Here is a 27,598-nt window from a genome sequence, read left to right on the forward strand (position 1 = left end):
TGGCTTCCCTGCAGAGGACACCATGAATGGCCTTTGCCCAGCACAGGAAATCTTGACATCATGCAGCTCAAACCATCTAGTGTCAAAACCTGGCTCCTTAAAGAGAGATCTTCCAGGTCTTCGCTAAGCCAACGAGCAAGGAAGGTTGGGGAAACTAAAAAACCCTTAATTCTTCCGGTTTGTTAGTGCTAAAAAACTGGTAACTGTTTCTGCTACAGACATGTTTGCTCCTCTCTGAAGCAGGAGAGCTAGCCTGGATGAAAGCTTACGGTGCAGGGTGGTCACTGAGGAACTGAGCTGGTCTCAAAGGCCTGAACTGGGCAGCCTTAGGCTAGAAACCCTGCGACAATGCAGTGATAGGACCAGATCTCATATGGCTTTTAGGAAAACGCAGCAGCTGTAATAGGGAACGGAAATTACGTTTCCCACAATGCAAGAAGGGAGTTTCACAAGGCCCATTTTCCAAGTGGTCAAAGGTACAAGATGCTTCAATGCTGGTATTTTCAGGATGGAAGGCTGTCAGAAGGTCCCTCAATTCTGCAACTCTTGCATGGCCAATGAAAGGTTAGTTTGGATGCTACTGGAGTGGCATCAAAGCTGCCCAAACATGGCTTGGGTCCCACGATGTTCCGCTAGCATATGTGAAGTACCACCAGGTGGCTTTTCAAATCCATTCTGGGACTCATAACAATACTGTCATCGGCCAGAGCACAAGGACTCTGCTCTGGGTGGAAACTTGGGACAGTCAGAGGTTGCCCTGTGTAGCGGTTCCTCCCCAATTACGACCCTTTTTTTTTTTAAAAAAAAACAACCTGTGTTGAGGACTAAATAGTTATATGAATAATGAGTGTAGCTGTATGGGTGGAAGAGTTCATTGACATTCCCACCACCTGTTCAGCTGCAAAGGAAGGAAATGCAATTTCTGGCTAAATGCATGTGGTGGCCCTGGAAAACTATTTGCCTCTGGATGCAAAGAAGTTAATAACCCTTGCCTATTTTCTCCCTCTGACTCTGGGAAGTATGCAAGTCTCCAAATATTGCTTAAAAGGGGTGCATGACACAGTGCCCAGGTGAGTTCATTCAGAGGCAACCGGACTGTGCTTCACACATGACTAAATAAATCTGCACAAATGCTGCAAGCAGGTTGTTCTATGAAGAGCCTACCTTGTGTAGCAACACCCGTGTAGGGGCCATCACTTACAAGTACCAGGTGTGCGAGATTTGTGCCCGTCCCTAACCAAAACCCACTTTTGTACAGTAATTTCGCAGGGCCGAAGTACTGTTAAGTGTACTGGCCTTTGGGCTTCTTTTGAAAAGGGCACAAAACAGAGTCAAGCACACAGGTGGCGATCTTTCAATGCTACCGTTGCTCTACAAATCTACATCTTAGAGAGAGGGACCACTGGTATAATGCAATATGTAGCAGTCACTATTTCACCACCCCAAATCCAGTTGTTTTTTTAAAAGTCATCCAACAAATTTATCTGCTTCTGTAGTGACCTTTGAAGGTATCGTTTCGGAATGGCTGGCTCCATAAGTGTCATTCCTTTAGGGCCGCTGACACTCCTGTTCCCAAAGCAGTCTCCAGATGAGCCGGTTTGGGAGACAATTTCTGGGGAAAAGAACCATCCTGAGGCCATGTGTACCACGGCAATTTTATGGGGAAAACTTTCAGAAGTACATTTTACTGTATGAATAACATGGAAGGGAAATCTGCCTTGCGGCAACTCAGTTCCTGCGTCTGTGAATCAACTTTATACAGTGTGCAAATGTTCAGAGGTGCGTCTCAAAACAATCCAACTGAACACACTTTTGAAGAGTTAAAACGGGGCAATCCAGCATTTCCAGGACTCTCCCCTCTCCCTGTGGAATGGGAAGGTAGGCTGAGGAACAGAAATGCATTCTCCTTCAGATTGTTAAAACACCAGGGGAAACTCACAGGGAAGAGAGAGAGCATGGCGCTGTCTGCTGTGTGAGATCCCACAAAAAATCCTGACGGTGTACGGCCCAGACTGACCACCACAGTGGCAATCTGACCAACACCTCCGTTACTGTCGAGGGACAATCTTCATGTCCGAACATGTGTGGGCGCCAGGATGCCTTGAAGCTGTCCCGCTGAGCTCACAGAGTGTGGCAGAGGCTGTCTGCCTGCTCTGTATTCTCAGAGCACGAATAATTAATTCCCCCCCCCCCGAGACATTTCACAAGCTGATTTTCCTACAAAGAGACAATCTCTTAAGAAAAACATTAACTCATGAAATAACCCAGACGAGCAGTCATCCATGGTCAAGGGACAGCTGGCGTCGTTCTTGACAGGGAAACATCAGAAGTAGGGACTGAATCCAGGGAAAATCCATGCAGAGCTGACAGTTAACTCTGAACATTTATTACACAGTTAACAACAAAAGCCAACAGGAGGACCACCCCCAGACATCGGGCAGTTCACTGAAAGAGCAGCTGTTTTGCGTGATATTAATTTGCACCTTACTCAAGGCAGGGCTGAGAGTTGGCAGGGTTTGCACTCAAACACCCAGGAGATTTGGAGGTGATGCGACGATTGTGTCGCACCCTCTGAGCAAGATCTGTGCTGCTGCTGGTCTTTCCTGGGAGCACAGAACACACACTCAGCCATAGTTGCACAACGGGGTGGTTCCCCTCTTCCCCATGAAGGGGTGGGGGGGTGGGCAGCAAAGCCCTGACCACTGGGCATGTATGACAGACACAGGCAGGCAGGAGAGCAGAGTTGCAGGATCAGACAGAGCCGCATGGTGCACTGTGGAAGCTGGGAGGCAGGAAGGGCTTAGGGTCAGGTAGGGACGTTCTGAGAAGAGATGGGTAAGTCAACAAAGGCGAGATGGGTACGTCAACAAAGACCAAACACCCGGCGCCAGGAAAGGGGTCACAAACCTTTGCTTAAAGCACAACACACAAAAGAGATAACAATTTAAGCTTTTAACAGGTTCCCAAGTTTCCTTGTTTTCGCTGCCCAACAAGTCTCAGAATGGGGAGAATCGGGGTCGCTTTTCCGGACGCTACAGAACGGCTGCCACCCATTCAGCCCTGCTCTGGCTTTGCAACGCAACGTACATTCCACCTGAGGGCCGCACAATGCTAGCCTGATGTTCTCCTCCAATTCGGCAGCAAGCAACTTGCCTTTGAAGCCTGGGGGGGGGGGGGGTTGCTACTCCTGCTGCACATCCACAGGAACTTTAAGCCAACTTTGCCCATTTGGGAAGCGAACTGAAGTTTTTCTTTTATTATTGTGTGCGCCAGAAGCAGGAAGAGGCAGCTGAGCAGACGACCCAACAACCTCACCGCGGTTACAGTGGGAATCTGCAGACATGCTCCCCCCACTTTTTGCACAGCCTCCCCTCCCACTTATCTTCTTGAGGACCAGCAAACTGGGGGAACAGAAGGGCTTGCAAGGTGACCAACTGCCGCTCCGGCATCCCAAAAAGCATCTTGTGACTCCACAGCCAGCCGCCACCTCTCTCTCTCTCTCTTTACAGATTTTCTACTGTAACCACGTCCTGCACTACTTTGACTTCACACCAGCTCAAGGGCCTTGCGGGCCTTGAACTGGATACAGCCTGTGAGGAGGCAGGGGGCACCCTGGGACTTGGGGGCAGGTAGGCAACGATGCTTGCCTGCAGGGCAGCCTCCCGGCTCTGCCAGCCCCGTAATTCCCCCGCCAACCAGAGCACTCATTTCCACGAGTGGCTCGGGCTGGTTAAAAGTTTAAAAGGAATACACCCGCTTTAAAATAAGAGCCACCTTCCCCCCCGTTTCCCCCAAGAAACAAGACAGCAAATAACCAATGAAAGGGGAAGTGGGGAAGGCGTTCAAACGCAACAATGCGCCCCACTCCCCAAGGCACTAGTCCTCAGCGAGAGGAGGAGGAGGAGGATGCTGCCCGGGTGGGCTGCCACGGCAGACTCAGCCCTCGGGCGGCGGGTTGAGGGGGAGGCGCTTGCTTTCTGGAGCTCATCGTCAGCGGTTCTCTTCATGCCTGGAGGCGGGACTCATCAAGGAAGCAGCATTTGCAGAAATCCCCGCGGGGTCCAGGGTCTCTAGTCCTCCTCGTCCTCGCTGATGTCGTAGGCCACCGCCGACTTGTTCCTGGGGACGTTGGCCGGAGACGAGGGGGGCGTCCGGGCAGTGAAGGGCCAGCGGAAGGAAGGGGAGGGGGAGCGGTCGTGGGTGGGGCTGCTGCTGGGGCTCTGCTTGGGGCTGATGGCCTGCAGCATCCGCCCCTTGCCCTCCTTCAGCATGTGCTTCTGGGGAGGAAAGGCAGAGCGCTGGTCAGAAACCTGCCGCAAAACTCGCATTCAGAATACTCGAATTAAGAATAGGAAGCTGCCTTGTGAATCAGACCCAGTGGTCCGCCTCGCTCAGCAGTGGGCCCTGCTGCTGTTGGACTACGACTCCCAGAATCCCTTGCTAGCAGGAACAGCGCTCAGGGATGATGGGAGCTGCAGTTCAACAACAGCTGAGGACCCGGTTTGAGACACGCTGGCACACTGACCAGCCGCGGTGGCTCTCCGGGGTTTCAGAGAAGGGGTCTCTGCCAAGTCTACCTGGTGATGCTAGCAGGGGCTGCACCTGGGGCCTTCTGCATGCAAGGCAGGTGTTCTGCTGCTGGGTCCTTCCCATGCAGAGGACTCGCACCGGGTGCTCCAAGTTTCAGGCCTGCCCCGTGCCTCTTATCCAGGGATCAAACCATTAGTTCCCCGGGCTCTGTACTGGCTGCAGCTCTCCAGGGGTTCAGGCAGGAGTCCTTTGGCTGGAGATGATGTTGGGGACTGAACCTGGGACTTTCAGTGTGCGAGGCAGGGACCCCATGGGTCATCTAGCCCAACCCCCTGCAACGCAGGATTGTCCTGCCTGAACTCACCACATGGGTTAGCTGTTAGCATGTGCAACAAGGCTTCCTTTATCGAGCTGGATCACCTGGGGCCCACCCAGTTCAGTATTCTCTGCTCTGACTTAGCAGCTGCTGACCAGGGGCTCTTCCACTCTCCCCTCTGAGATCCTTCTAACTAAGGCAGACGGGGAGCCTCAGTCCCAGAGGCTGAAGACAGCCAAGACTCGGATGCTGAACCTGAGGGATCCCAGCCTGCACAGGATTCCCCGCCTCCAGAGCCAGCTGAGCTGGGGATGGGGCATGAGCCTGAAGGGTCCTCACCTGTGCTGGGTCCTCAGGTGCAGGCGTCAGCTGAGCCTGCTCTGGCTCCGGAGGTGATGGAGGACCCATTGCCTGCAGGTGCTCCACTCTCAGCCCTGTCAGGGGAAGCTGAGGTTGCCTCTGGGTCCGGTAACCCTCCAGCCTCTCCTGAGCTGCAGAGGCTCAGGGCAGAGAGGCAGAGGGAACTGAGTTCCCGCAGGAGGAGTGCTCACCTCCAGGCCAGGAGAGGCGAGTCACCAGAGGATCAGGGCCGCCCTATGCCTCGGGGCAGATAAAAGCCAGCCAGCCCCAGTCCCAAGTTGCGGGAGCAACATTGTTGGTTGCCAGTTCCTGCCTGAATCCTGTTCTGATTTTCTGAGCTCCTGACCCGCCCTGGCTCCCTGCTTGCATGCCTGTTTCTGACTTCACCTGGCTCCCTGCGCTGCACCCAGCTTCAGCTACTACGGACTGCCTCCTCGTTGCACCTTTGACCACGGACCGGACTTGGACCTCGCCTCTCAGGTAACCCAGGGGACCAGCACACCCCCGGTCCTCAGACCACACCCCCTGATTGGTTCTCCTTTGTGCCTGGGTGGAACGCATCCTGGCTTTGAGTGACACCTGTTGCCCTGCCCACTTTTGCCCCTGGCCCCGCCCACCAGGGGCTGGTCACGGCTCCTCCATGCTGCTCAATCCTCAGATGCCAAAGACCAAATCTGGGCTGCTGCGGACGCAGAGGAGGGGCTCCACCTGCGGCCTTGGGGTCTAAAGTTCTATGTAGGACATACAGTCTTTGTTCAGTGCGTTTGGCCCAGAGGGTGCAGGCACACGTGCAGAGTGCAGCTGGGCCATGGGCATGCAAGCCCTGAGACAAGGCAGGCAGAGGAGCAGAAGGCGTCTGTTGCTGCTGCCTCCTTACCAGAGCTCCTTCGGGGCCAAACATCTCCAGGAAGTTGCCAATGAACTCGCGGGACTTCTCTTCCCATTTTTGGATGAGGTCGATGCTTTTCTCCTCCACTTTCTGCACAAACTCCTTGGACTTCTCCTCGACGTCCTTCACCCTCTTCTTCACTTTGTCCACGCGCTCTTGCAAGTGGTACTTCTTCTCCTGCAATAAAAGAGAGAGGCCGCCGTTGTCAGTATGCCTTTGAGCCGGTGCCAGCAACTGGGCTCAACCACTGGTTCTGCCCCGACTGGGCTAGGCGACTGGAGCACTTCTAGAGACCTTCCACTCCCGGAAGGCAGGTCCAAGTGCACTGGACTCACAACTGTCCATTGTGAGTACCAAGCTCGGAACAACATGGAAGAAAGCTGTGAAGCATAACTTCTTTTATTTCTAATAGCTACTGTAAACTAAAATTAAAAGGCTACTGACTTGCACGAGTGTTACAGCTCTCACTTAGCCATCTAGTCACTACATAGATAACACACAGACTCCACACAGTGTCAGGCAGGAGCGGAAGAAGCAAAGAGCAGTCTCTGCCCCCTGCTTTCTGAAAACATCATATCAGGAGATTCTTGCAACGGGTGAAAATATCCACAGGCATCACGGGTTAGGGCTAAGTTGGTGGCATCCGCTGCAAAACGGCAGCCTTGGGGACAGCACCAGGCAGAAGGGCCAAATTCTGCACACAGAAAACACCTCGCTCTGTCACAGACTCAAGGCAGATGCAGAAATGTGTTTCCATGGGTGGCAAGATCTGGATTTCGTGGGATTTGGGGGTCCCTGGACTCACGTTGATGAAGCTGACGTTGAGCTCCTTAGCCGTGTAGCCCCTCTGCAGGTTCCGCCGGGCGTAGACGTCGTAGTCGCGGACGATGCGAGTGATGATATCCGACGTGGAAATCCCTTCGGTTCTCTGAGTCGGTGCGAACATTCCTGCAAGCAGATGGAGAGATGGTTGGGCGGGCAGACAGTCGACCCCAGGAGGTTCCGTGCACATGGCGACATGATGCAATCTGGAAAGGCTCTGTACCCTTCTTGGAGGCTTGCAATTAGCATGATGAGAAAGACTGGGGATGTGGGGGGGTGGGGAGGAAGGGAAAGGGGGGGGACAAAGGAGGAGGAAGCAGGTTTGGGCTTCGCAGCCCCCAGCCCCTGCGTTCCCCTCCCACCTGAATTCACTGCTCTCCAATGGCCCATCTAGTCCAGCACTGGCCAAACAGATGCCAATAATAATAATAATAATAATAATTTTTATTTATACCCTGCCCTCCCCAGCCAGAGCCGAGTTCAGGGCTGCTAACGCCAGTAAAATTACAATAAAAACATAATAGCCAATTTAAAATACAGGTTAAAATGCAATTAAAATGCAGCCTCATTTTACAAGTAGCCCATAAATCAAAACCATAAGGGGAGGGAAACATAAGGGTCAGACTGAGTCCAAACCAAAGGCCAGGCGGAAAAGCTCCGTCTTGCAGGGCCTGTGAAAAGATGTCAAGTCCCGCAGGGCCCTAGTCTCTTGTGACCGAGCATTCCACCAAGTCAGGGCCAGTGCTGAAAAGGCCCTAGCACTAGTTGAGACCAATGTAACCACCTTGAGACCTGGGACCTCCAAAGTGTTGTCAATTGTGGACCTTAAGGTTCTCCGTGGGGCATAGCAAGAGAGGCAGTCCCGTAGGTATGTGGGTCCTAGGCCACATAGGGCTTTAAAGGTCAAAACCAGAACCTTAAACCTGACCCTGTACTCCACCGGGAGCCAGTGCAGTTGGTAAAGCACTGGATGAATGTGATCCTGTGGCAAGGACCCCGTAAGGAGCCTCGCCGCGGCATTCTGCACCCGCTGGAGTTTCTGGAACAGCTTCAAGGGCAGCCCCACGTAGAACGAGTTACAATAATCAAGCCTGGAGGTGACCGTCGCATGGATCACAGTGGCCAGATCAGGGCGAGAAAGGTAAGGGACCAACTGCTTAATACGTCGGAGATGGAAAAATGCCACCTTTGCTGTGGCTGCAACCTGCGCCTCCATGGAAACCTGCAAGCAGGATTCGAGCACAAGAGCAAGTCTCCCCTCTGGGATTCAGAAGCATCGCTGCTTCTGACCTCATGGCTAGCAGCCCCTGACAGTCCTATCCTCTAGAGCAGTTTCCAAAACTTGGGTCTCCAGCTGTTTTTGGACTACAGTTCCCATCATCGGCCTAGGACCCTCGCACCTACGGGACCGCCTCTCCCGGTCTGCCCCACAGAGAGCCTCATGGTCCATAAATAGCAACACCCTAGTGGTCCCGGGCCCTAAGGAAGTTAGACTGGCTTCAACCAGAGCCAGGGCCTTTTCAACTCTGGCTCCGGCCTGGTGGAACGCTCTGCCTCATGAGACCAGGGCCCTGCGGGATCTGATCTCTTTCCGCAGGGCCTGTAAGACAGAGTTGTTCTGCCTGGCCTTTGGCTTGGAGCCAATTTGATTCCCTTCCCCTCTTTCTTTTTCCTTTCTCCTCCTGTGATGAGGCTGCATTTTAATATTTTAATGTTTCAATATTTTAATTGTTGTATTTTAATCCTGTTTTTAAGTTGTATTCATTCAACTTGTTTTTATTATTGCTTGTTAGCCGTCCTGAGCCCGGCCTTGGCTGGGGAGGGCAGGGTATAAATAAATATTATTATTATTATTATTATTATTATTATTATTATTATTATTATTATCCCTGCTTGCTAGGGATGATGGGAGTTGTAGTCCAACAACAGCTGGAGACTCGCGATTGGGAAAGCCTGCTCTAGAAGCATGTAGGGAAATGAGGAGGCTCTGCACATCCCAGCCCCAAGCCTCCCCAGAGGGCATCGCGGGAGGGCTGGGGGGTTCTACTGCAGAGACACAAGCTCACCTGCTTCTTTTATGTGCTTATAGACATCGTCGCTGCCGGCAGAGGAGTAGGGGATGTCATCGTGGGCAACAAAGTCGATCTGTGGGATCGGACAGCAAGAACCATTAGCAAAACAGGGGAGTCTGGGCAGCAGAGAAGAGGGGGTGGCACAACCCATGACCTGGTGGATGAGGGCACCAAGCAGGGACTGGCACACAGACACAGAGCAGGGAAGGCCTTTCAGCCCATTGTACTGCCCCTGGCCAGGTCTCTAGGGTGCCCCCCACCAGAGGGCAGGTAGAATGGAGTCTGGCTCCAGTGAGGTGTAGTGGTTAAGAGCAGTGGACTCGTAATCTGGTGAACCGGGTTCGCTTCCCCGCTCCTCCACCTGCAGCTGCTGGGTGACCTTGGGCCAGTCACACTTCTCTGAAGTCTCTCAGCCCCACTCACCTCACAGAGTGTTTGTTGTGGGGGAGGAAGGGAAAGGAAAATGTTAGCCGCTTTGAGATTCCTTCGGGTAGTGATAAAGCGGGATATCAAATCCAAACTCTTCTGCTTTTTGCCACGGCTCAGAGAATCCCGCCTGGCTGTAAGGCTAAGGACTGGAAAAGCTACAAGGGACCCAGCCCCCTTCCCTCCAAACCACCTTTCACAGAGGCTCTTTTACCCTGTGCTCAGCCAAGAACTCGGGCGTCAGGGTCCACGGGGCGTTCCTCACCACCTCGTCCACGTAGCGGCAGTGCTGCACGGCGTCGTAGCGCTCGGCCTCGTTCATCACCGTGAAGCCCTTGAAGTTGTGCGTCAGCTCGTCGCTGCAGACTGCAATCGTGGAAAGGGCAACGGGTGAGAACGTGAGCTCTGGGCCTCTTAAGCAACCCTGCCCATCCTCGCTGGGGCGCCTCCTCCCCGGAGCTCCCACCTCCCTGTGGTGTCACAGTGCCACCTAGGAAAGGGCTGCAGCTCAGGGACAGAGCATCTGTGCTGCATGCAGAAGGCTCCGGGGTCAAGCCCTGCCATCAGGGGGCTGGGAGAGACCCCCTGACTAAAAACCACACAGAGCCGCTGCCAGTCAGTGTATGCAGTACTGAGTTAGATGGACCACAGGTCTGATTCAGGATATGTACATAAAGACTCCAATGGGAGAATAATAATAATTAGAATTAAAAATCAAGGAGAAGTAATTATCCCAGTTGGAATATATGCACCCAATGGAAAAAAAGTAGAATTCTTCAAAGAACTAGAAAAAAGGTTGCTGGAATACACAGAGGAAGAAAAATGATCCTTATGGGAGATTTAAATGGTGTAACAAACCCTGAGATGGACAGAACAATAGGACAGAGAGGGGAAAAAGGAATAATAATTTAATAATAATTTATTATTTGTACCCCGCCCATCTGGCTGGGTTTCCCCAGCCACTCTGGGCGGCTTCCATAAAAACCAAAAATACACTAAAATATCACAGATTAAAAACTTCCCTGAACAGGAAAGCTGCCACGTAGTTTTTTCGAACTGGTAGAAAATATGGATATAAAAGATGCATGGAGATTTAAACGTTTAACAGAAAGGGACTATACTTATTTTCAGAACCAAATAAATCCACCAGTAGTATAGATGCCATTTGGCTATCTAAGGAGTTACTTGGGAGAATAAATAAGATACGAATTCTGCCAAAACTAGGTCTGATTCAGGATATGACACCTTCCCAGGGAGCCTGGGTATGTTTAGCCTGGATAAGAGGAGACGGAGAGGAGATATGATAGCCGTCTTCAAATATCTAAAGGGCTGTCACACGGAAGATGGAGCACGCTTGTTCTCCCCTCTGGAGGATAGGACCTGACCCAAAGGATTCAAGTTACAAGAAAGTAGATTCTTGTAAGAAGAAGAACATTCTGGCAGTGAGGGCTGTTTGGCAGTGGAATGGATTTAATCTGGAGGTGGTGGACTCTCCTTCCTTGGAGGTTTTCCAGCAGAGGTCGGATGGCCATCTCTCTTGGATGCTTTAGCTGAGAATCCTTCATTGCAGGGGGTTGGACTAGATGACCCCCGGGGGTCCCTTCCAGCTCTACAATTCTATGGTTCTGGCTTAACCCCTTAAACTACATCTCTGGCTGAAACGAAGTGCACACGCTCACATCAACACCTTCCCTCCCGCAACACTTCTTGGGACAAAGGGCCGAGTTTTGCTTTTTCAGAAATCTCCACAAGTCACTGTATACAAGGAATAGCACTTTTTGGAATAGCAGTACAGTGGTACCTCGGGTTAAGTATTTAATTCGTTCCGGAGGTCTGTTCTTAACCTGAAACTGTTCTTAACCTGAAGCACCACTTTAGCTAATGGGGCCTCCTGCTGCCACTGCACGATTTCTGTTCTTATCCTGAAGCAAAGTTCTTAACCTGAAGGACTATTTCTGGCTTAGTGGAGTCTGTAACCTGAAGCGTATGTAACCCGAGGTACCACTGTATGCATTACTTTAAGAACTGTATAAACACTCAGAAATAAACTGTACAGAGAGCTAACTGCACAATAAAACTGTGCTGAAACGCTACAAAGTCAAGACAGTATCCCAGGAAAAGGAAGAAGGAAGCTTCGCTTGGCATCTGGACCCCAGGGAGGGAACAGCCTCCCTTGTGACATCTGGCCAGTTGGAACAGACAAAAGGCAGCAGGATATAAAGACAGGCCAATATAGCTAACACACGACTGCCATGATGGCCAACTTGGAGAGGGGCCCACTTTCGCATTGGACACACTTTAATGGAATGATACCTGAAGTGCTCTGAAAAGTCAATGGAACACATACTGGCTTGTTCGTTTTTTCTGCACAGGTGATACAGATCAGCTGTGGGTTCGATCAGTTTCAACTTAACACTCTCTGGGGTCCTACGTTTTAAACAAGCCTCCTTGGCTGTCTTCTGGGCCATGTAGGAAAAAAAATCCCTCTACTTGCTTCTTACATATCATGCGTGGTTCCCCCAGCCAGGTAGCTTTCCTCCAAAATGTTTATGGAGTCAAAAGGAGCTCTGCCTTACCCCCTACAATCAGGTACGTGTTTGGGAAGAGGTTTTTCGCCTGCATCAAGGCCCGTGCGTGCCCAGAGTGGAAAAGGTCAAATATTCCGTCGGCATAAACCCTGACTGGTCTGTCCACTAAGAAGAGGAAAAAGGAAAAGCTTGTTAGTGAGGTGCTTTAAGGCTTCCACAAGACCCTGTTCCAACCCCAAATCCAATATTCTGTCTGCTACACTAGAGTGGCTCTCTTTACAGCGACTTGAAGCACAGCTTCCTTTGTTCAAGTCCTCAGAGTTCCTGGTTGCAGGCAAATCCACAAAGACAATGGCTTCAAGTTACAAGAAAGGAGATTCCCAAGGAGAGCAAGAGCTGTTTGACAGTGGAATAGTCTCCCTTGGGACTCTTCTTCCTTGGAAGTTTTTAAGCAGAGGTTGGACGGTCTTGGATGCTTTAGCTGAGATTCCCGCAGTTGCAGGGGGTTGGACTAGATGACCCTCGGGGTCCCTTCCAACTCTATGACACAATCAGACCCAGAGCATTTGCAAAAGTAGCAGCAATCAATCAGGGCAGGCGAGCAAGGAGACTTCCCTAATCTCTAATCACTGGAGAGCCAGTGTGGTGTAGTGGTTAAGAGCGGTGGACTCGTAATCTGGGGAACCGGGTTCGCTTCCCTGCTCCTCCACATGCAGCTGCTGGGTCACCTTGGGCCAGTCACACTTCTCTGAAGTCTCTCAGCCCCACTCACCTCACAGAGTGTTTGTTGTGGGAGAGGAAGGGAAAGGAGATTGTGAGCCGCTTTTAGACTCCTTAGGGTAGTGAAAAAGCGGGATATCAAATCCAAACTCCTCCTCCTCCAGCTTCAGCTCCTTGGTGCATCAGCAATAAGGACCCCCTTGGCTGTAATGACTTTCTGGCACCCATTAGATTTTCACTGGTCATGATAGATCTACTCAAATAGGCAATTTCTAGGGAAATTTCAGCATATGAAATACACCTGGAAAAACAGGTTCAATGTGGCACAAGGATTTTGGGAACCAGCAGAATTGTGAGCAACTCCGTCCTGCTGTAAACTCAACCTCCAAAACCTTCCATATGCGGCTGTGTCTCACGGCTCCAACATAGGAAGGATATCCGTGTGCAAGAGCATGGGTAGGCAAACTAAGGCCCGGGGGCCAGTTCCGGCCCAATCACCTTCTAAATGCGGCCCGCGGACAGTCCGGGAATCAGCATGTTTTTTACACGAGTAGAATGTGTGCTTTTGTTTAAAATGCATCTCTGGGTTTTTTGTGGGGCATAGGAATTCGTTCACATTTCCCCCAAAAAATATAGTCTGGCCCCCCACAAGGGGGGACAGTGGACTGGCCCCCTGCTGAAAACGTTTGCTGACCCCTGTGCAAGAGGGACCCATGCCTTGAGGAAATGGGGGAGACTGACCAAATTCCTATAGAGTCAGTGACAGCCACAGCTGTAAATGAGGATTACCGTATTTTTTGCTCTATAAAACACACTTTCCCTCTCCTAAAAAGGAAGGGGATATGTGTGTGCATCTCATGGAGCGAATGCAAGTGGGAGGCTCTGCCCTCCTCCCTCCTCGGGGAAAAGTCCCCAAGAGCCGCACACACACTCTGTGAGCTCTTTAAAGGGAAGCACGGCTCTTGGAGGAGCCTTAGCCGCATGCAGCCTCTCCCGGGCAGGGGATGAGAGGCTGTGCGCGGCTATCCCATAAGCCAGGACAGCCAGCGGGATCGCAGCACAGCAATCCCGCTTGCTGTCCTGGCTTCTGGGATTCAGAATATTTTTTTCCTTGTTTTCCTCTTCCAAAAACTAGGTGCGTCTTATGGTCCGGTGCGTCTTATAGAGCAAAAAATACAGTAAATAAATGCATGCAAGTTAAGTCTACCAAGAGCAAGTAGCCACAATGCCTATCTTCTTCCTCGGCCATTGGTTGGGTGCCGGACTGGGCACCGTCCGAAGAGTGCCGGACTAGTTGAGCCTTTGGCCTAACCTGGCAGGTTCTCCTTATGTTTGTACAAATGAACATCGCCCAAAGCGGCAAACTCCCTGTGACCCCCAGTTCAAGGCTAAATCAGGGCTGTTTTTCAAGCCTGGAGCCTGCAGATAAGGACGTAAGGGAAGTCTGCTGTGTCAGGCCAGCGGCCGCTTTCGTCCAGCAGCTTGTCCACAAGCAGGATCCGAGAGCAGGGGCAACTGACATTTTGAGCCATGACACCCCCACAGGGCAGGCGGACTGGAGCCATTGTGACTAGCAGCCATCGAGAGCCACACCCTCCTCCATGAATTGGTCGAGTCCCCTTTTAAAGCCACCCGAGGCCATTTCTGCCTCCTGGGGGAGTGAATTCCAAAGATTAACTCTGTGCTCTACAAATGGTCTTGAACACGGGACCTTGGGGGTGACGGGCAGGGATTCACCCTGTGCGCCACTGCGCAGCTGTGGCCAAATAATAATAATAATAATAATAATAATAATAATAATAATAATTTATTATTTATACCCTGCCCATCTGGCTGAGTTTCCCCAGCCCCTCTGGGCAGCTCCCAATTGAGTGTTAAAAACAATACTGCATTAAATATTAAAAACTTCCCTAAACAGGGCTGCCTTCAGATGTCTTTTAAAGATAGGATAGCTGCTTATTTCCTTTACATCTGAAGGGAGGGCATTCCACAGGGCAGGCGCCACTACTGAGAAATCTCTCTGTCGGGTTCCCTGTAACCTCACTTCTCGCAGGGAGGGAACCGCCAGAAGGCCCTCGGAGCTGGACCTCAGTGTCCGGGCTGAACGATGGGGGTGGAGACGCTCCTTCAGATATACTGGACCAAGGCCGTTTAGGGCTTTCAAGGTCAGCACCAATACTTTGTATTGTGCTTGGAAACGTACTGGGAGCCAATGCAGATCTCTCAGGACTGGTGTTATGGGGTCTCTGCGGCCGCTCCCAGTCACCAGTCTAGCTGCCGCATTCTGGATTAATTGCAGTTTCCAGGTCACCTTCAAAGGTAGCCCCACGTAGCATGCATTGCAGTAGTCCAAGCGGGAGATAACCAGCCAAAGAAAGGAGCAGAAGGGAAACTGGCCAGGGAAGCCTCCTGCATTGCACAGGGTTGGACTAGATGGCCTTTGGGGGACCCATCCAACTGTACGGAGCTAGCATTCCTTTCACCAACAGGCTTCACCATGACCTTTCGGAAGGTTTGCTTGCTCCTTCTCTGAGCGACTGGGGATCCTCTTCTGCCTTTATGCCTCCTCTCCCCTTCCTTGGCCTTGCTCTCGGATACACAGGAGCCGGGCACCACCCACCTGCTGAGGCCACAAAGCCGCTCTCTGATCTGATAGACTGAAAGGGCAAGCTCAGCCTCACCTCCCATGACTTCCGCAGGTATTAGCAGAAAGATTAAGGGGATTTTGCAGCTGCATTGTGAGGTGGGGCTCTGCACTTTGCACTCAAGTCAGCAGAAGGAAGCCCAGAGGCAAACTCTCCCTTTGCCTTCCTGAACTCTTGACTGGGGATTAGGAGGGCAAATCTCTGCTGAGAAGGAAGCTGGGAGGGCAGAAAAAAGAAAAGAAAGAAAAAAACCCATTTTGCTAAAGGCTGCTCCAGTGTTGATAGATCCAGAAGGGGATGGGGAGAAAGATGAGAGGATTATAATAAATGTAGTGGTTTGGGTTGGTCGCCTTCTCAATCCGGCCAATCAGCGTGTTTTTACATGAGTAGAACGTGTCCTTTTATTTAAAATGTATCTCTGGGTTATTTGTGGGGCCTGCCTGGTGTTTTTACGTAAGTAGAATGTGTGCTTTTATTTAAAATGCATCTCTGGGATATTTGTGGGGCATATCATTTCCCCCCCCCCAAAAAAAAATATAGTCCGGCCCCCCACAAGGTCTGAGGGACAATGGACTGGCCCAGGGCTGACAAAGGTTGCTGACCCCTGGAGCTGGAGTAGGGCCTTGGAGACTAGGGTTCAAAACCCCACTCAGCCATCAAGCTCGCTGGGTGATCTTGGGTGCCAGTCACTGCCTCTTAGGCTAAACTACCTCACAGGGTTGTTGTGAGGATTAATTGAGGAGGGAGAGAACTATGTAACCCCCCCCCCCCCGAGCTCCTTGGAGAAGGTGGAACATAAAGGCAGTAAATCATCACCACCGTTTCCATAAACCACAGATCCGTTCAAGTCACTGCCGAGAGGGGCTGGACCGAAATAAATCCCTCTCCCCACTTACTCAAAACTGGGCATTTTGAGAATTACCGTATTTTTCGCTCTATAGGACGCACCTTTCCCCCTCCAAAAATTGAGGGGAAATGTGTGTGCGTCCTATGGAGCGAATGCAGGCTCCTTGGCTTCAGCGAAAGCAACACGAAGCCTCCAAAGCGCAGAGGGAGTGCTCCCTCCGTGCTCCGGAGGCTTCCTGTTGCTTTTGCTGAAGGCTGGAGAGCGAGAGGCGTCGGTGCACACCGACCCCTCTCGCTCTCCAGGCATCAGGGATAGCCGCCTGAAGGCCTTCGGAGCGCAGCACAAGCTCCCGCTGTGTTCTGGAGGCTTCAGGTTCCTTTCGCTGAGGCCAGGAGAGTCTTGCTCTCCCGGCTTCAGCAAAAGGAACTCAAAGCCTGAGGAGTGCAGCGGGAGCTTGTGCTGCGCTCGGAAGGCTTCAGGGATAGCTGCGCGCAGCCCCTCCGGCAGGGAGAGGCTGCACGCGGCTATGGCTTCTTTAGCCCTGCACAACCTCTCCCTGCCGGAGGGGTTGCGCGCGGCTAAAGAGGAAGCCAAAACAGCGAGTGGGATCCATCCCGCTCGCTGCCTTGGCTTGTGCCATACCCGCGCGCAACCCCTCCGGCAGGGAGAGGTTACGAGCAGCCTGTACGCTGCTCTTTGGGGCTGGGGGGGAAATAAGTTTTTTTTCCCTTGATTTCCCCCCTCTAAAAACTAGGTGCGCCCTATGGAGCAAAAAATACGGTACTTACATGGCGTCCCCCTTAATGCTTCATCAAACGTTACTCGGATGTATGGCTTGCTGTAGTCCACTTCAAGCTCATCGGAAAATGGAGCTGGCTCCCGGAGACCCTAAATTATGAAAGGATATCAAGAAAGTAGGTGAGCTTCAACACAGAGGGGTGAAAGGGCATCTTGATTCAGCACTGAATCAGACCTCAAAACAGACCAAACGGGCACCAGGCCCAAGGCTATGGAAGGATTGCAGCAAGTGAGTGTCTGGAGGGGTCACACTTCATCCGATGAAGGTGACTGTAGGGAGATTCAGGACAGACATCAGAGAGCCCTTCTTCACGCAGCACACAGTTAACCTACGGAACTCACTCCCACCAGGATGTGACGATGGCCACCAAACTAGATGGCTTTAAAAGATGAGACAAATTGGTGGGAGATACGGCTCTCAAAGACGGACGTCTTCTCTCTCCACCGTCAGGAGGCAGCGTGTCTCTGAACGCCAGTTGCTCACAAGAGTGGAGGAGCTGCCGCTGCTGCACTTAGGCCCTGCTTGGGGAATTCCAGAAGCACCTCACTGGCCCCTGCGAGAACAGGATGCTGGACTAGAGGGGCCTGATTCAGCTACAGGGCTCTTCTGTTCCTGGGTAGTAGGAAACTCATTTGACCGATGTTCTGAAGAGCCACTATCAGTCTGAGCACAGGAGGAGATGGCCCAGTAACCCAACTTGCTGAAGTGCAGGGTTATATATATACAGTGGTACCTTGGCTCTTGAATATAATCCATTCCAGAAGACCGTTCAACTTCCGAAATGTTCAGAAACAGAGGCGCAAAGGGTTGGCTGCAAGTTCAATTGGGAAAAATGCGCAATGGAAGCTTTTCGACTTCTGAGGTGTGTTTGAAAATGGAAGCAATTACTTCCGGGTTTTCGGCGTTCGAAAACCAAAATGTTCGGCTTCCGAGACACTTGAAAACAGAAGGCACCACTGTATTTGCAATTCAGCTTCTCTTGCTGTGGAACATGGGAACTAATTCTACATAAAATCCAGAGATTCCGAAGGTTTCATATACCACTGTTGTCTTATTACTTCTTTTTCTGGAACAAACAAAGGAACTTCTTTCGTCTCTTTTCTCTCTCTCTCTCTCTCTCTCTCCATTCTCCGCTGCCACCCCTTTCTTGTCCCGACATTCAGAGTTGGAATCATGATAAAAAAAAACTAAGGAGCTGTAGGCATATAAGCTTGATATGCATTTTCTCTACAAATTCCTCCTCAAAACCCACCGCAAGGCCCTCTCTCTGGCGCTGTGTTTATCATCCTTCAGTGCCCCCATGCTGTAAAAAAATGGAGCCAATGAGAGAGAAGATGGGAGGAATCACGTATTTTTCTTTGTGTGTCTGTGCTGGGGGTGGGGACCTCCAAGTGTATAGAAGTCACAGCCTAGGACCCTCGTACCTACGGGGGCCGCCTCTCCCGGTCTGCCTCACGGAGAGCCTCAAGGTCCATAAATAGCAACACCCTAGTGGTCCTGGGCCCTGAGGAAGTTAGATTGGCTTCAACCAGAGCCAGGGTCTTTTCAACACTGGCTCCGGCCTGGTGGAACGCTCTGCCTCATGAGACCAGAGCCCTGCAGGATCTGATTTCTTTCCACAGGGCCTGTAAGACAGAGTTGTTCCGCCTGGCCTTTGGCTTGGAGCCAATTTGATTCCCTCCCCCTTTCTTTTTTCTTTTTCCTTTCTCCTCCTGTGATGAGGCTGCATTTTAATATTTTAATGTTTCAATATTTTAATTGTTGTATTTTAATCTTATTTTTAAGTTGTATTCATTCAACTTGTTTTTATTAATCCATGTTAGCCGCCCTGAGCCCGGCCTTGGCTGGGGAGGGCGGGGTATAAATAAAAATTATTATTATTATTATTATATCTCTAAAATGGGGCTGAGCAGGCTCACTGGTCCCAGGAGCCATGGAATCTTGATTGTTAAGCTGGAAAAGAAAATGGGGAATCTGAGAGGCCGAGAGTGAAGTGACTCACTCAAACCCCTCACAGCTTATTGCATCCCAAGGGAGGAGATGTCTGTGGAGAAAGCATGGGGGAAAGATGCTCAAGAGAGCCTCTCACACCCCCTTCCTTGCCCAGTTGCAACACAACAGCCCTGCAGTTGGGTTTCACTCTCTGGCAGTTGCTGCTGCCACTGCCGCCACCCTATTTTGGTTACCTCCACCCCTTCTCTAAAGCCACGGCTAGCAGGCTGACATTCAGGAACAGCAACACATTCTGTTGGGGGCCGGGGATGAAATGCAACCTTTCGTTGCAGTACTTAGTTGTTAAGAACTATGCTGCCTGGGAAAGATTGTGGAAGAAAGGGGTCAAGTTCACTGCATGTACTGTGTTAAAGGAAAATATAATGAAAATGATGTACCGATTGTATTTGACTCCTGTAAAATTAGCAAAGATATATCATAACTGTGACAATCTATGTTGGAAATGTAAAGAAAAGGAAGGAACCTTTTATCATATGTGGTGGACCTTTCCCAAGGTGAAAGACTTCTGGAACAAGATTTATAATGAATTGAGAAAAATATTGAAATATACATTTATAAAGAAACCAGAGGCCTTTCTTCTTGGAATAACAGGTTTGGAATTGGCCAAGAAAGATGTTAAATTATTTATGTATGCCACAACTGCTGCTCGTATTTTGTTAGCTAAAAAGTGGAAAACCCAAGAATTACCAACGATAGAAGAATGGCATATGAAGAAGATGGATTTTTCGGAGCTAGCCAACCTAACCGGAAGAGTCCACAACCAGAAGGAGGAATATCACAAACAGTGGATTAAATTTAATGATTACTTAGTTAAATATGTTAAGTTAAATTAAGTGAAAACAGCTTGCAGATACTTAATTGGCTTAGGATTTTATTTATGTTAAGTGATGAATTAATATGTTTAATTTCATAATGTGAAGATTTAAGGATGTTAATGATTAAGTTAAATTTTATGAGAACTGTGATTTGGAAAACCGTTAAAAGGACATGCAATGAAATTCAACCAAGGGGAAGCGAGGAAGTCACTTAACAACGTTAATAAGTGTAATTTTCAATAAGGCTGTGATTTATGTTTGTTTGTCTTATGTGTTGGTTTGTTTAGAATGTGAAAATCAATTAACATTTTTTGGAAAAAAGGGGGGGGGGGAAAGAACGATGCTGCCTGTGGGGCTGGACCAGTCCACTTGGAGAGATTCCAGCTCCACAACCACTTCTCAGCCGTGCTTTCCAGTTTGGGTGAGAGGCACAGCCAGTGAGCATGGGAGAGACAGTCGAGAAGGGCAAAGCGCTGCAATCCGATATGAGGAAGGAAGGTGACCGGGTGCATCAGCTGAGAAATCCCAATCTGAGATGACAGCTAGAGAGAATGATTGCTAGAATAAGGGATTCTTCTCTTGAGAAGGGACAGTAGGGAGCCATCACGTTACAGCAGTCTTTGCCAATCTGGTGCCATCCTGATGTTTTGGACTACAACTCCCATCAGCCCTTGCCAGCAGGGACATATCATGCCTAGGCTGGCGTGAGTGTGGACTTGAAAGCTGGGGCTGACGGGAGTTGCGGTTCAAAGCATCTGGAGGGCAATGGATTGGCAAACGCGACATTATGAACATTAAAGCAAAGTCTAGAATCACTAGACCTTGCTAGTGGATGTGGGTGGCGCTGTGGTCTAAGCCACAGAGCCTAGGGCTTGCCGATCAGAAGGTCGGCGGTTCGAATCCCCGGTGAGCTGTTCCCGTTGCTCGGTCCCTGCTCCTGCCAACCTAGCAGTTCAAAAGCACGTCACAGTGCAAGTAGATAAATAGGTACTGCTCCGGCGGGAAGGTAAACGGCGTTTCCGTGCGCTACTCTGGTTCGCCAGGAGCAGCTTAGTCATGCTGGCCACATGACCCAGAAGCTGTACGCCGGCCCCCTCGGCCAATAAAGCGAGATGAGCGCCGCAACCCCAGAGTCGTCCACGACTGGACCTAATGGTCAGGGGTCCCTTTACCTTTAATCACTTTGGCACAATGTGCAATCCATAGCCCTGGCTGCTAAAAGAAGCAGGAAGCAAAACAGCAATGCCCACAACTCTGATATTGCTTTATTTTTTAAAACTCTTCTTTAAAATCTATCCTTGGTAAGTGTTAAGATAGCTGAGGAGGGCTGCTTTTGGCTCTGAAAGGGCCGGAGCTCAGCATGCGTCATTAAGTTAAACATTAAGCAGAAACCTCCTGCCAGAATTTCCCATTTTTCTTTTACTTACCAAGCAGTTCCGTGGCATTTTGGAGGGGATGCCATCCGCTTCGGCCGCCCCGTTGGGGCCCACCCCTTCTTTTCTCCTTTTCCTGGAATTCAGCCTGGCTGAGCCCTGGGGTTCCATCCCGCGAATTGCGTCCGGCAGCTCGGCTGGAAAGACCTGCGGGAGCGAATGAGGCGTGGTTGTTTTAAAAAAATATAGAAAAGAAGAAGGGTGGGGGGAAACCAGCAGCCAGAAAAGGACTCTGTGTGTTGTGGGTTGATCAGAGGAGCAGATCGTCTGAGCTGCCAACAGCCAGCAGGCTTTCAGCGGAAGAAGGTCAAGGTGGGAATGTTTTGATTCCTCCTCTGAGCTGCCTCTTATCTGCCATAGTGACAAGAGGGCAGTAAAAACCAGCTGACAGCCAGGAAGGTCTTTCTCCCATGACCCAGCAGGAATGCAAGAACAGAGAGAGAAGGGGGTGTGGAGAGAGAGAACTCAGTGGCAGGGCTTATTTTAGCACTCGCTTAAAAGCAATGGGCAAAAGATTGAGCTGTTTGGGGGGGGGGGGGAGAACACAAAGCAGAGACCTTAACCAAAATGAGCCAAGGACCTGTCTCTTCCAAAGGTCCCAGCGACACGGCACAACCGTTTCAGCTTCCTCTGCAGTTGCAGGATTCCCTGGGGGCTTCCACAGACTCATAGGAACTACATAGGAACATTGGGACCACAGTGAATTAGCAGGCTTCTCACTGACCGCAGCACGATTAGCGGTATTTCAGCGGTCCCAGCTCCTGCCCACCTAGCAGTTCGAAAGCACCCTTAAGTGCAGTAGATAAATAGGTACTGCTTTATAGCGGGAAGGTAACGGCATTTCTGTGTGCGGCACTGGTGCTGGCTCGCCAGCTGCAGCTTTGTCACGCTGGCCACGTGACCCGGAAGTGTCTTCGGATGGCGCCGGCTCCCGGCCTCTAGAGCGAGATGAGCGCGCAACCCTAGAGTCGGTCACGACTGGCCCGTACGGGCAGGGGTACCTTTACCTTTACCAGCAATGGAAGAACCAGACTGAAATGCCCCTCAAGTTATGGGGAAATACAGTGGTGCCTCGCAAGACGAAAAGAATCCGTTCCGCGAAACTCTTCGTCTAGCGGTTTTTTCGTCTTGCGAAGCAAGCCCATTGACGGCTTAGCGGCTTAGCGCTATTAGCGGCTTTTAGCGGCTTAGTAGATCAGCTGATAAGCGGCTTAGCGGTTTAGAAAAAGGGGGGAAAGGGAAAAAAAAAACCGCAGGAACTCGCAAGACATTTTCGTCTTGCGAAGCAAGCCCATAGGAAATTCGTTTTGCGAAGCGCCTCCAAAACGGGAAACTCTTTCGTCTAGCGAGTTTTCCGTCTTGCGAGGCATTCGTCTTGCGGAGCACCACTGTAGTATCTGGAACGCAGCAATGTCTGAGTGTCTCACCAGATACAAGAGGGTAATTAAAGGCATAACGGATAGAGGCAGCTTCCAAGAAACGTGGACCCCTTTCTTGAACTATGTGAATGGCTAAAATCAAGACCTTCTTACACCAACTGCTTAATAGTCTCAGTGGAGAGGTTATGCTAAGTAACCTGTTTGAATGTTGAATGTGTAAACGTATGCCCAATGGATCAAACAAACACTGTTAGCTATACTGCTGGATAAGTGTTTAATGGTTATTGTATTTGTTTAAAAACCAATGAAAATTGGTATTTTTTAAAAAAATAAATAAACAATAGAAGTTGGAAGATTAGTTGTTGAAGATTTAGGAGAGGTAAAAGAAAGCACAGTGGTACTTTGGTTCCAGAATTGCTTAGCTGCCAAACAAATTGGCTCCCGAACGCCGCAAACTCTGAAGTACGGTAAGTGTTCCGGTTTGCGAACCTTTTTCAGAAGCTGAACGTCCGACGCGGCTTCCATGGCTTCTGTTTGAGTTCAGGAAGCTCCTGCAGCCAATCAGAAGCTGCGCCTTGGTTTTCGAAAGGTTTCAGGAGTCGAAACGACTCTCGGAACAGATTAAGTTTGAGAACCAAGGTACCACTGTACTTCATTATGCAGTGCATAGTCAGACTAGGGAACTTGCTTCCAGAGGGGGCTGTGACGACCACCAACTTGGATGGCTTTAAAAAAGGATTAGACAAACACACAGAGGAGAGGGCTATTGGAAGCTATTAGTTCAGTTTCCCAACAGTACTTCCAAAATGAGGAGATGCAAGAATTCCTCCTTCTGGATTCTGTTGGCAGAAATTTCCCTGCCCCGTATAACCATGAGCAGCTCACTAAATGTCTCATTTTGTGCAAAAGTTCTGCAGTGAGCTGTTGGGAAGAGGCAAAACCAGAAACAACTGCAGGCACACCATTGTTTTAGACAGGAAAGGCTAATAGCCCTGTGACCCTATTGCCTAAGGGCATTTGAATCCTGCATTCATTACTATGCATAACTTACAATAGCCTGGTTAACATCAAATAATGCAACAAACTATGAACAAACAATGGGTTATGCCAGGATCAAACAATGGCTTGCGTGGGGTGGATGAACAAACCCAGGTCAAGGACCTGCAGGTTAAAACAAAACAAGCCAACAATAAATCATAGCTTCAGATCATGGTATGTTGGCAATAAACAAACCATAGTTGAGCTGCTGGGCAGAGTTCACACGTAATGCTAAGTCATGATTTAATAAACCATAATTTAAAAAACAGTGGCTTAGTGTTACGTCTGAACCAGACCAGTATCAGTCAAGACACGCTGCATCCTGATAACCAGAGTTCAGCTTCAGTCAAAAACCCAGAAGAGGTGTTAACCCCCCCGACTGCAAAAATTGGCAGTGCCACCAACCCAACCTCAGTCATAAGGAGAATGGACTCAATAATCTTATGCAGATCGTTGCAGAACCAGATCGCCCCTCTAAGTCCAGCATCCTGTTTTCAACAGTAGCTCAATATTGATTTAACTCCAAGCAATATAATATCAACAGTCATGCTGACTATTTAAGTCAGCAGTGGAAAAAAGGCCAATTAACTGATTTAAATTGAGTTTTCCATAATAATAATAATAATAATAATTTTTATTTATACCCTGCCCTCCCCAGCCAAGGCTGGGCTCAGGGCAGCTAACAAGCAATAATACGTCTTCAAATTATTCAAATTATATGTGTTCAAATATTTATTTCCTAAACAGTGGTGCAAATCTGAATACTAAACCACACCAATTCAACAGCAGAATATTTGTAGAGAAGGTTTCGCCCTGACCTTTGAGGCACTGCTAAATTTTGACCGCTTTCTCTTTAACTTACAGAGGAAACGTCTTTAGAATATTCCCAAAATGGGTCTCTCGTAAAACCAGCACACAGGGCTTTTTGTGAGGCTAAATACAAGAACACGGGAACGACAAGCCTGGCTCGTCTCGCTCTGTCTTGGCCCATCCCGGCTCTCTTTAAGGTGTTTAATCTACACCACTTAACTTGTTTTGCCAGTACATTAACCACTTGGGAACCGGTTCACACCCACGCCAACTTCTTTTTGCTGGATCTCATGTTTAGGGTGCTGTGTATGGGACTGTGACAATACCACCCCTTGCATTCCTCACTTTATGAGACAGGGATCAGGGAACCTCAGGCTCTCTCTGCCTGGTCACCAGAACTGGCCACACTCCTCACTGGACCATAGCTCGGTGGTAGAGCATCTGCTACTTGGCTACTTGCAACCAAGTGATGATGCCTGGGCACCAGGATAGCGCCCGACATCTCCACTTTTTGGAGGTGTTTGCCTGGGGATCATTGGATCTTGACTGTTTTCACACACTAATGCCCCACCCTGTAGAATTCTATCAGTTGTATTTTATCTGCACAATCAGAATGGATTTCTGGAACCAAAATGCTTTTTCTGTGCAACCTGAGCAGGAGCAGGAGCCATTAAGTAAAAGAGGTCGGAATAGGCCAATATATATATGGACCAAGGGACGCGGGTGGCGCTGTGGGTAAAACCTCAGTGCCTAGGACTTGCCAATCGTATGGTCAGCAGTTCGAATCCCCGTGGCGGGGTGAGCTCCCGTCTTTCGGTCCCAGCTCCTGCCCACCTAGAAGTTCGAAAGCACTCTTAAGTGCAAGCAGATAAATAGGGACCGCTTTATAGCGGGAAGGAAAACGGCATTTCCGTGTGCTGCGCTGGTGCTGGCTCGCCAGCTGCAGCTTCGTCACGCTGGCCACGTGACCCGGAAGTGTCTTCGGACGGCGCCGGCTCACGGCCGCTAGAGTGAGATGAGCATGCAACCCTAGAGTCGGACACGACTGGCCCATACGGGCAGAGGTACCTTTACCTTTTATATATGGACCAGGGGTGAGCAAACTTTTTCAGCAGGGGGCCGGTCCACTGTCCCTCAGACCTTGTGGGGGGCCGGACTACATTTTTGGGGGAGAAATGAACAAATTCCTATGCCCCACAAACAACCCAGAGATGCATTTTAAATAAAAGCACACATTCTATTCATGTAAAAACACCAGGCCGGCCCCACAAATAACCCAGAGATGCATTTTAAATAAAAGGACACATTCTACTCATGTAAAAACATGCTGATTCCCAGACCATCCGCGGGCTGGATTGAGAAGGCGATTGGGCCAGATCTGGCCCCCGGTCTTAGTTTGCCTACCCATGATATGGACTGTCCTGAGATAAAGTGACTTTTCTTCTTTACATTCTCAGAGCTCTTAACTTACCTCAAGGTTATTATCTGAGCTAGCCAGATGTTTAACTGAGAATGATTCACAGTGGGTTCATCATTTGAAAAATAAAACTTTAGAGCCGTCTTGCCCAAAAATGCCAACTAGAAATTCCATTTTGGTGACTGTAACCTTGGTTTGAGGAGCCATTTGGCAGCTACATAGCTTATATACAGTATATGTGTTTCTAACACTGCCGGGGGGGGGGGGGGAGAGACTCCTACCTGAAACCCTGGAGAGCTGCTGGCAGCCAATGTACACCACAGAGCGCCAACATTTCATACCAAGTGGGATGCAAGAGTACATAGACAAGATGGAACCCATGGGCTTTGTCCATGCTTCTGGAGTGAAGCCCAACATATCTGGAAAAGAGCAGAGCTTTGCACACCTTGGAACAGAGGGAAACGGAAGGTTTGAAAGACAAGAGGGAGAAACTGGTTCCAGGCTGAAAAGCAGAACCCGTGCAGACCTTTCACGGGTCCGGAATCAAAGGGATGTTTTCTTGTATGTGAGTGAAAGTTTGCTGGTCTTTGCACTGAGAGTGGGTTTTGACACCCAGAAAAAAACTGCACGCTGTTAACACTGCCTGATAATCCAGCATTCTGGGCAAAGTATCAACAAAGCAATGGAATGAGGAAATGGCTCACCTTTCCACGCAAAGTAGGTTGGAAAGGATCTGGTTCAGATAAGGGAAGCAGAGGGAGCCTGGTGGAAAAATCTTGCTACTTATCAGTAGGAGGTGAAGGATGAAGAAGACCCTCTGGAAAATGCCTACAAACAGCTGCCTGGAGGGAGGTTTCATGGGGGCAGAAGTGAGCTTTAGCTAAAGACCTAATTGCAGAGGTAGGAGAGTCAAACCCCAAAATCTGCATACCCTGCAGAGCTTCCAGTTCCAGTGCTGAGACTGAGACAGGATAGTTCTGCATTTCTAAGTTATCAGCTCACCCAAGCAGTGCCAGGCACGATGATTTGCTGCCAATACTGTAATCCCTCTTTCGCTGACTCACACGCCTGCTGAGCAAATCCACACCCAAATCTTGCATTCCGCCAGCTGTTCGCTGGAGAAATTCCCAAGGCAAGATAGATTATTTCTTTTTCCAATAATTGCCTGGAACTGGATATAGTTAAGGCAAGTAAAGACAAATAATATAGCAACATTTTTATACATCCTCACACCGAAGAAAGTCCCTACTCAATGTCAGCACCTCTCCCAATAAACAAATGTTTAGAATGCCTTAAAGTCTCCAGCCCTTCCCATGTCTCACATATCAGAGAAGCCCTGTCTCTATTATATTTTGGGCACATACTGAAGACCTTCCTTTTCCATTAAGTCTTTTAAGTGGAGCTTTTCATCCCAGCCTATCTCTGCTGGACTTGAACTTGTTTTTATTGTCAAATCCCTCTGGGATATTTTATGTGGAATGATTAAAAAATGAAATAAATAAACACGAGACTCCCATCTAGAACGGTCTTATAGATATGGATATGAAGATGACATCCGTCCTGGCTTTAAAAGAGGATTAGACAAATTCATGGGGAATAAGGCTATCAAGGGCTAGGATCATCTCTCATTTTCCCAGACTGGTAGTCATGCTGGCAGGGATGGGTGATAACAAGAGTTCAACAGCATCTGCAGGGCTACAGGTTCTTCTTTGCTGATGTAGGCGAAAAACCTATTCATT

At 49.7% G+C, this 27,598-nt stretch overlaps 1 protein-coding gene across 2 annotated transcripts in view; it reads right to left on the reverse strand.

Moving 5' to 3' along the window:
* Positions 1-804: 804 nt before the first annotated feature.
* Positions 805-27,598, reverse strand: part of PCYT1A (phosphate cytidylyltransferase 1A, choline) — a 37,504-nt gene continuing 10,710 nt past the window's right edge. For both annotated transcript variants that reach the window (XM_083739730.1, XM_083739731.1), the window contains exons 2-9: positions 21,210-21,362; positions 16,944-17,043; positions 11,992-12,108; positions 9,630-9,781; positions 8,984-9,062; positions 6,901-7,043; positions 6,084-6,272; positions 805-4,277 (exon numbers count right to left, since the gene is read on the reverse strand). In XM_083739730.1, the coding sequence (XP_083595856.1) occupies positions 4,071-4,277; positions 6,084-6,272; positions 6,901-7,043; positions 8,984-9,062; positions 9,630-9,781; positions 11,992-12,108; positions 16,944-17,043; positions 21,210-21,362 (1,140 nt within the window). In that variant the 3' untranslated portion in view covers positions 805-4,070. The remainder of the gene's footprint in view (positions 4,278-6,083; positions 6,273-6,900; positions 7,044-8,983; positions 9,063-9,629; positions 9,782-11,991; positions 12,109-16,943; positions 17,044-21,209; positions 21,363-27,598) is intronic.

Source organism: Podarcis gaigeae (assembly GCF_964106915.1).
Source record: "Podarcis gaigeae genome assembly, chromosome: 5".
Taxonomy (NCBI): Eukaryota; Metazoa; Chordata; class Lepidosauria; order Squamata; family Lacertidae; genus Podarcis; species Podarcis gaigeae.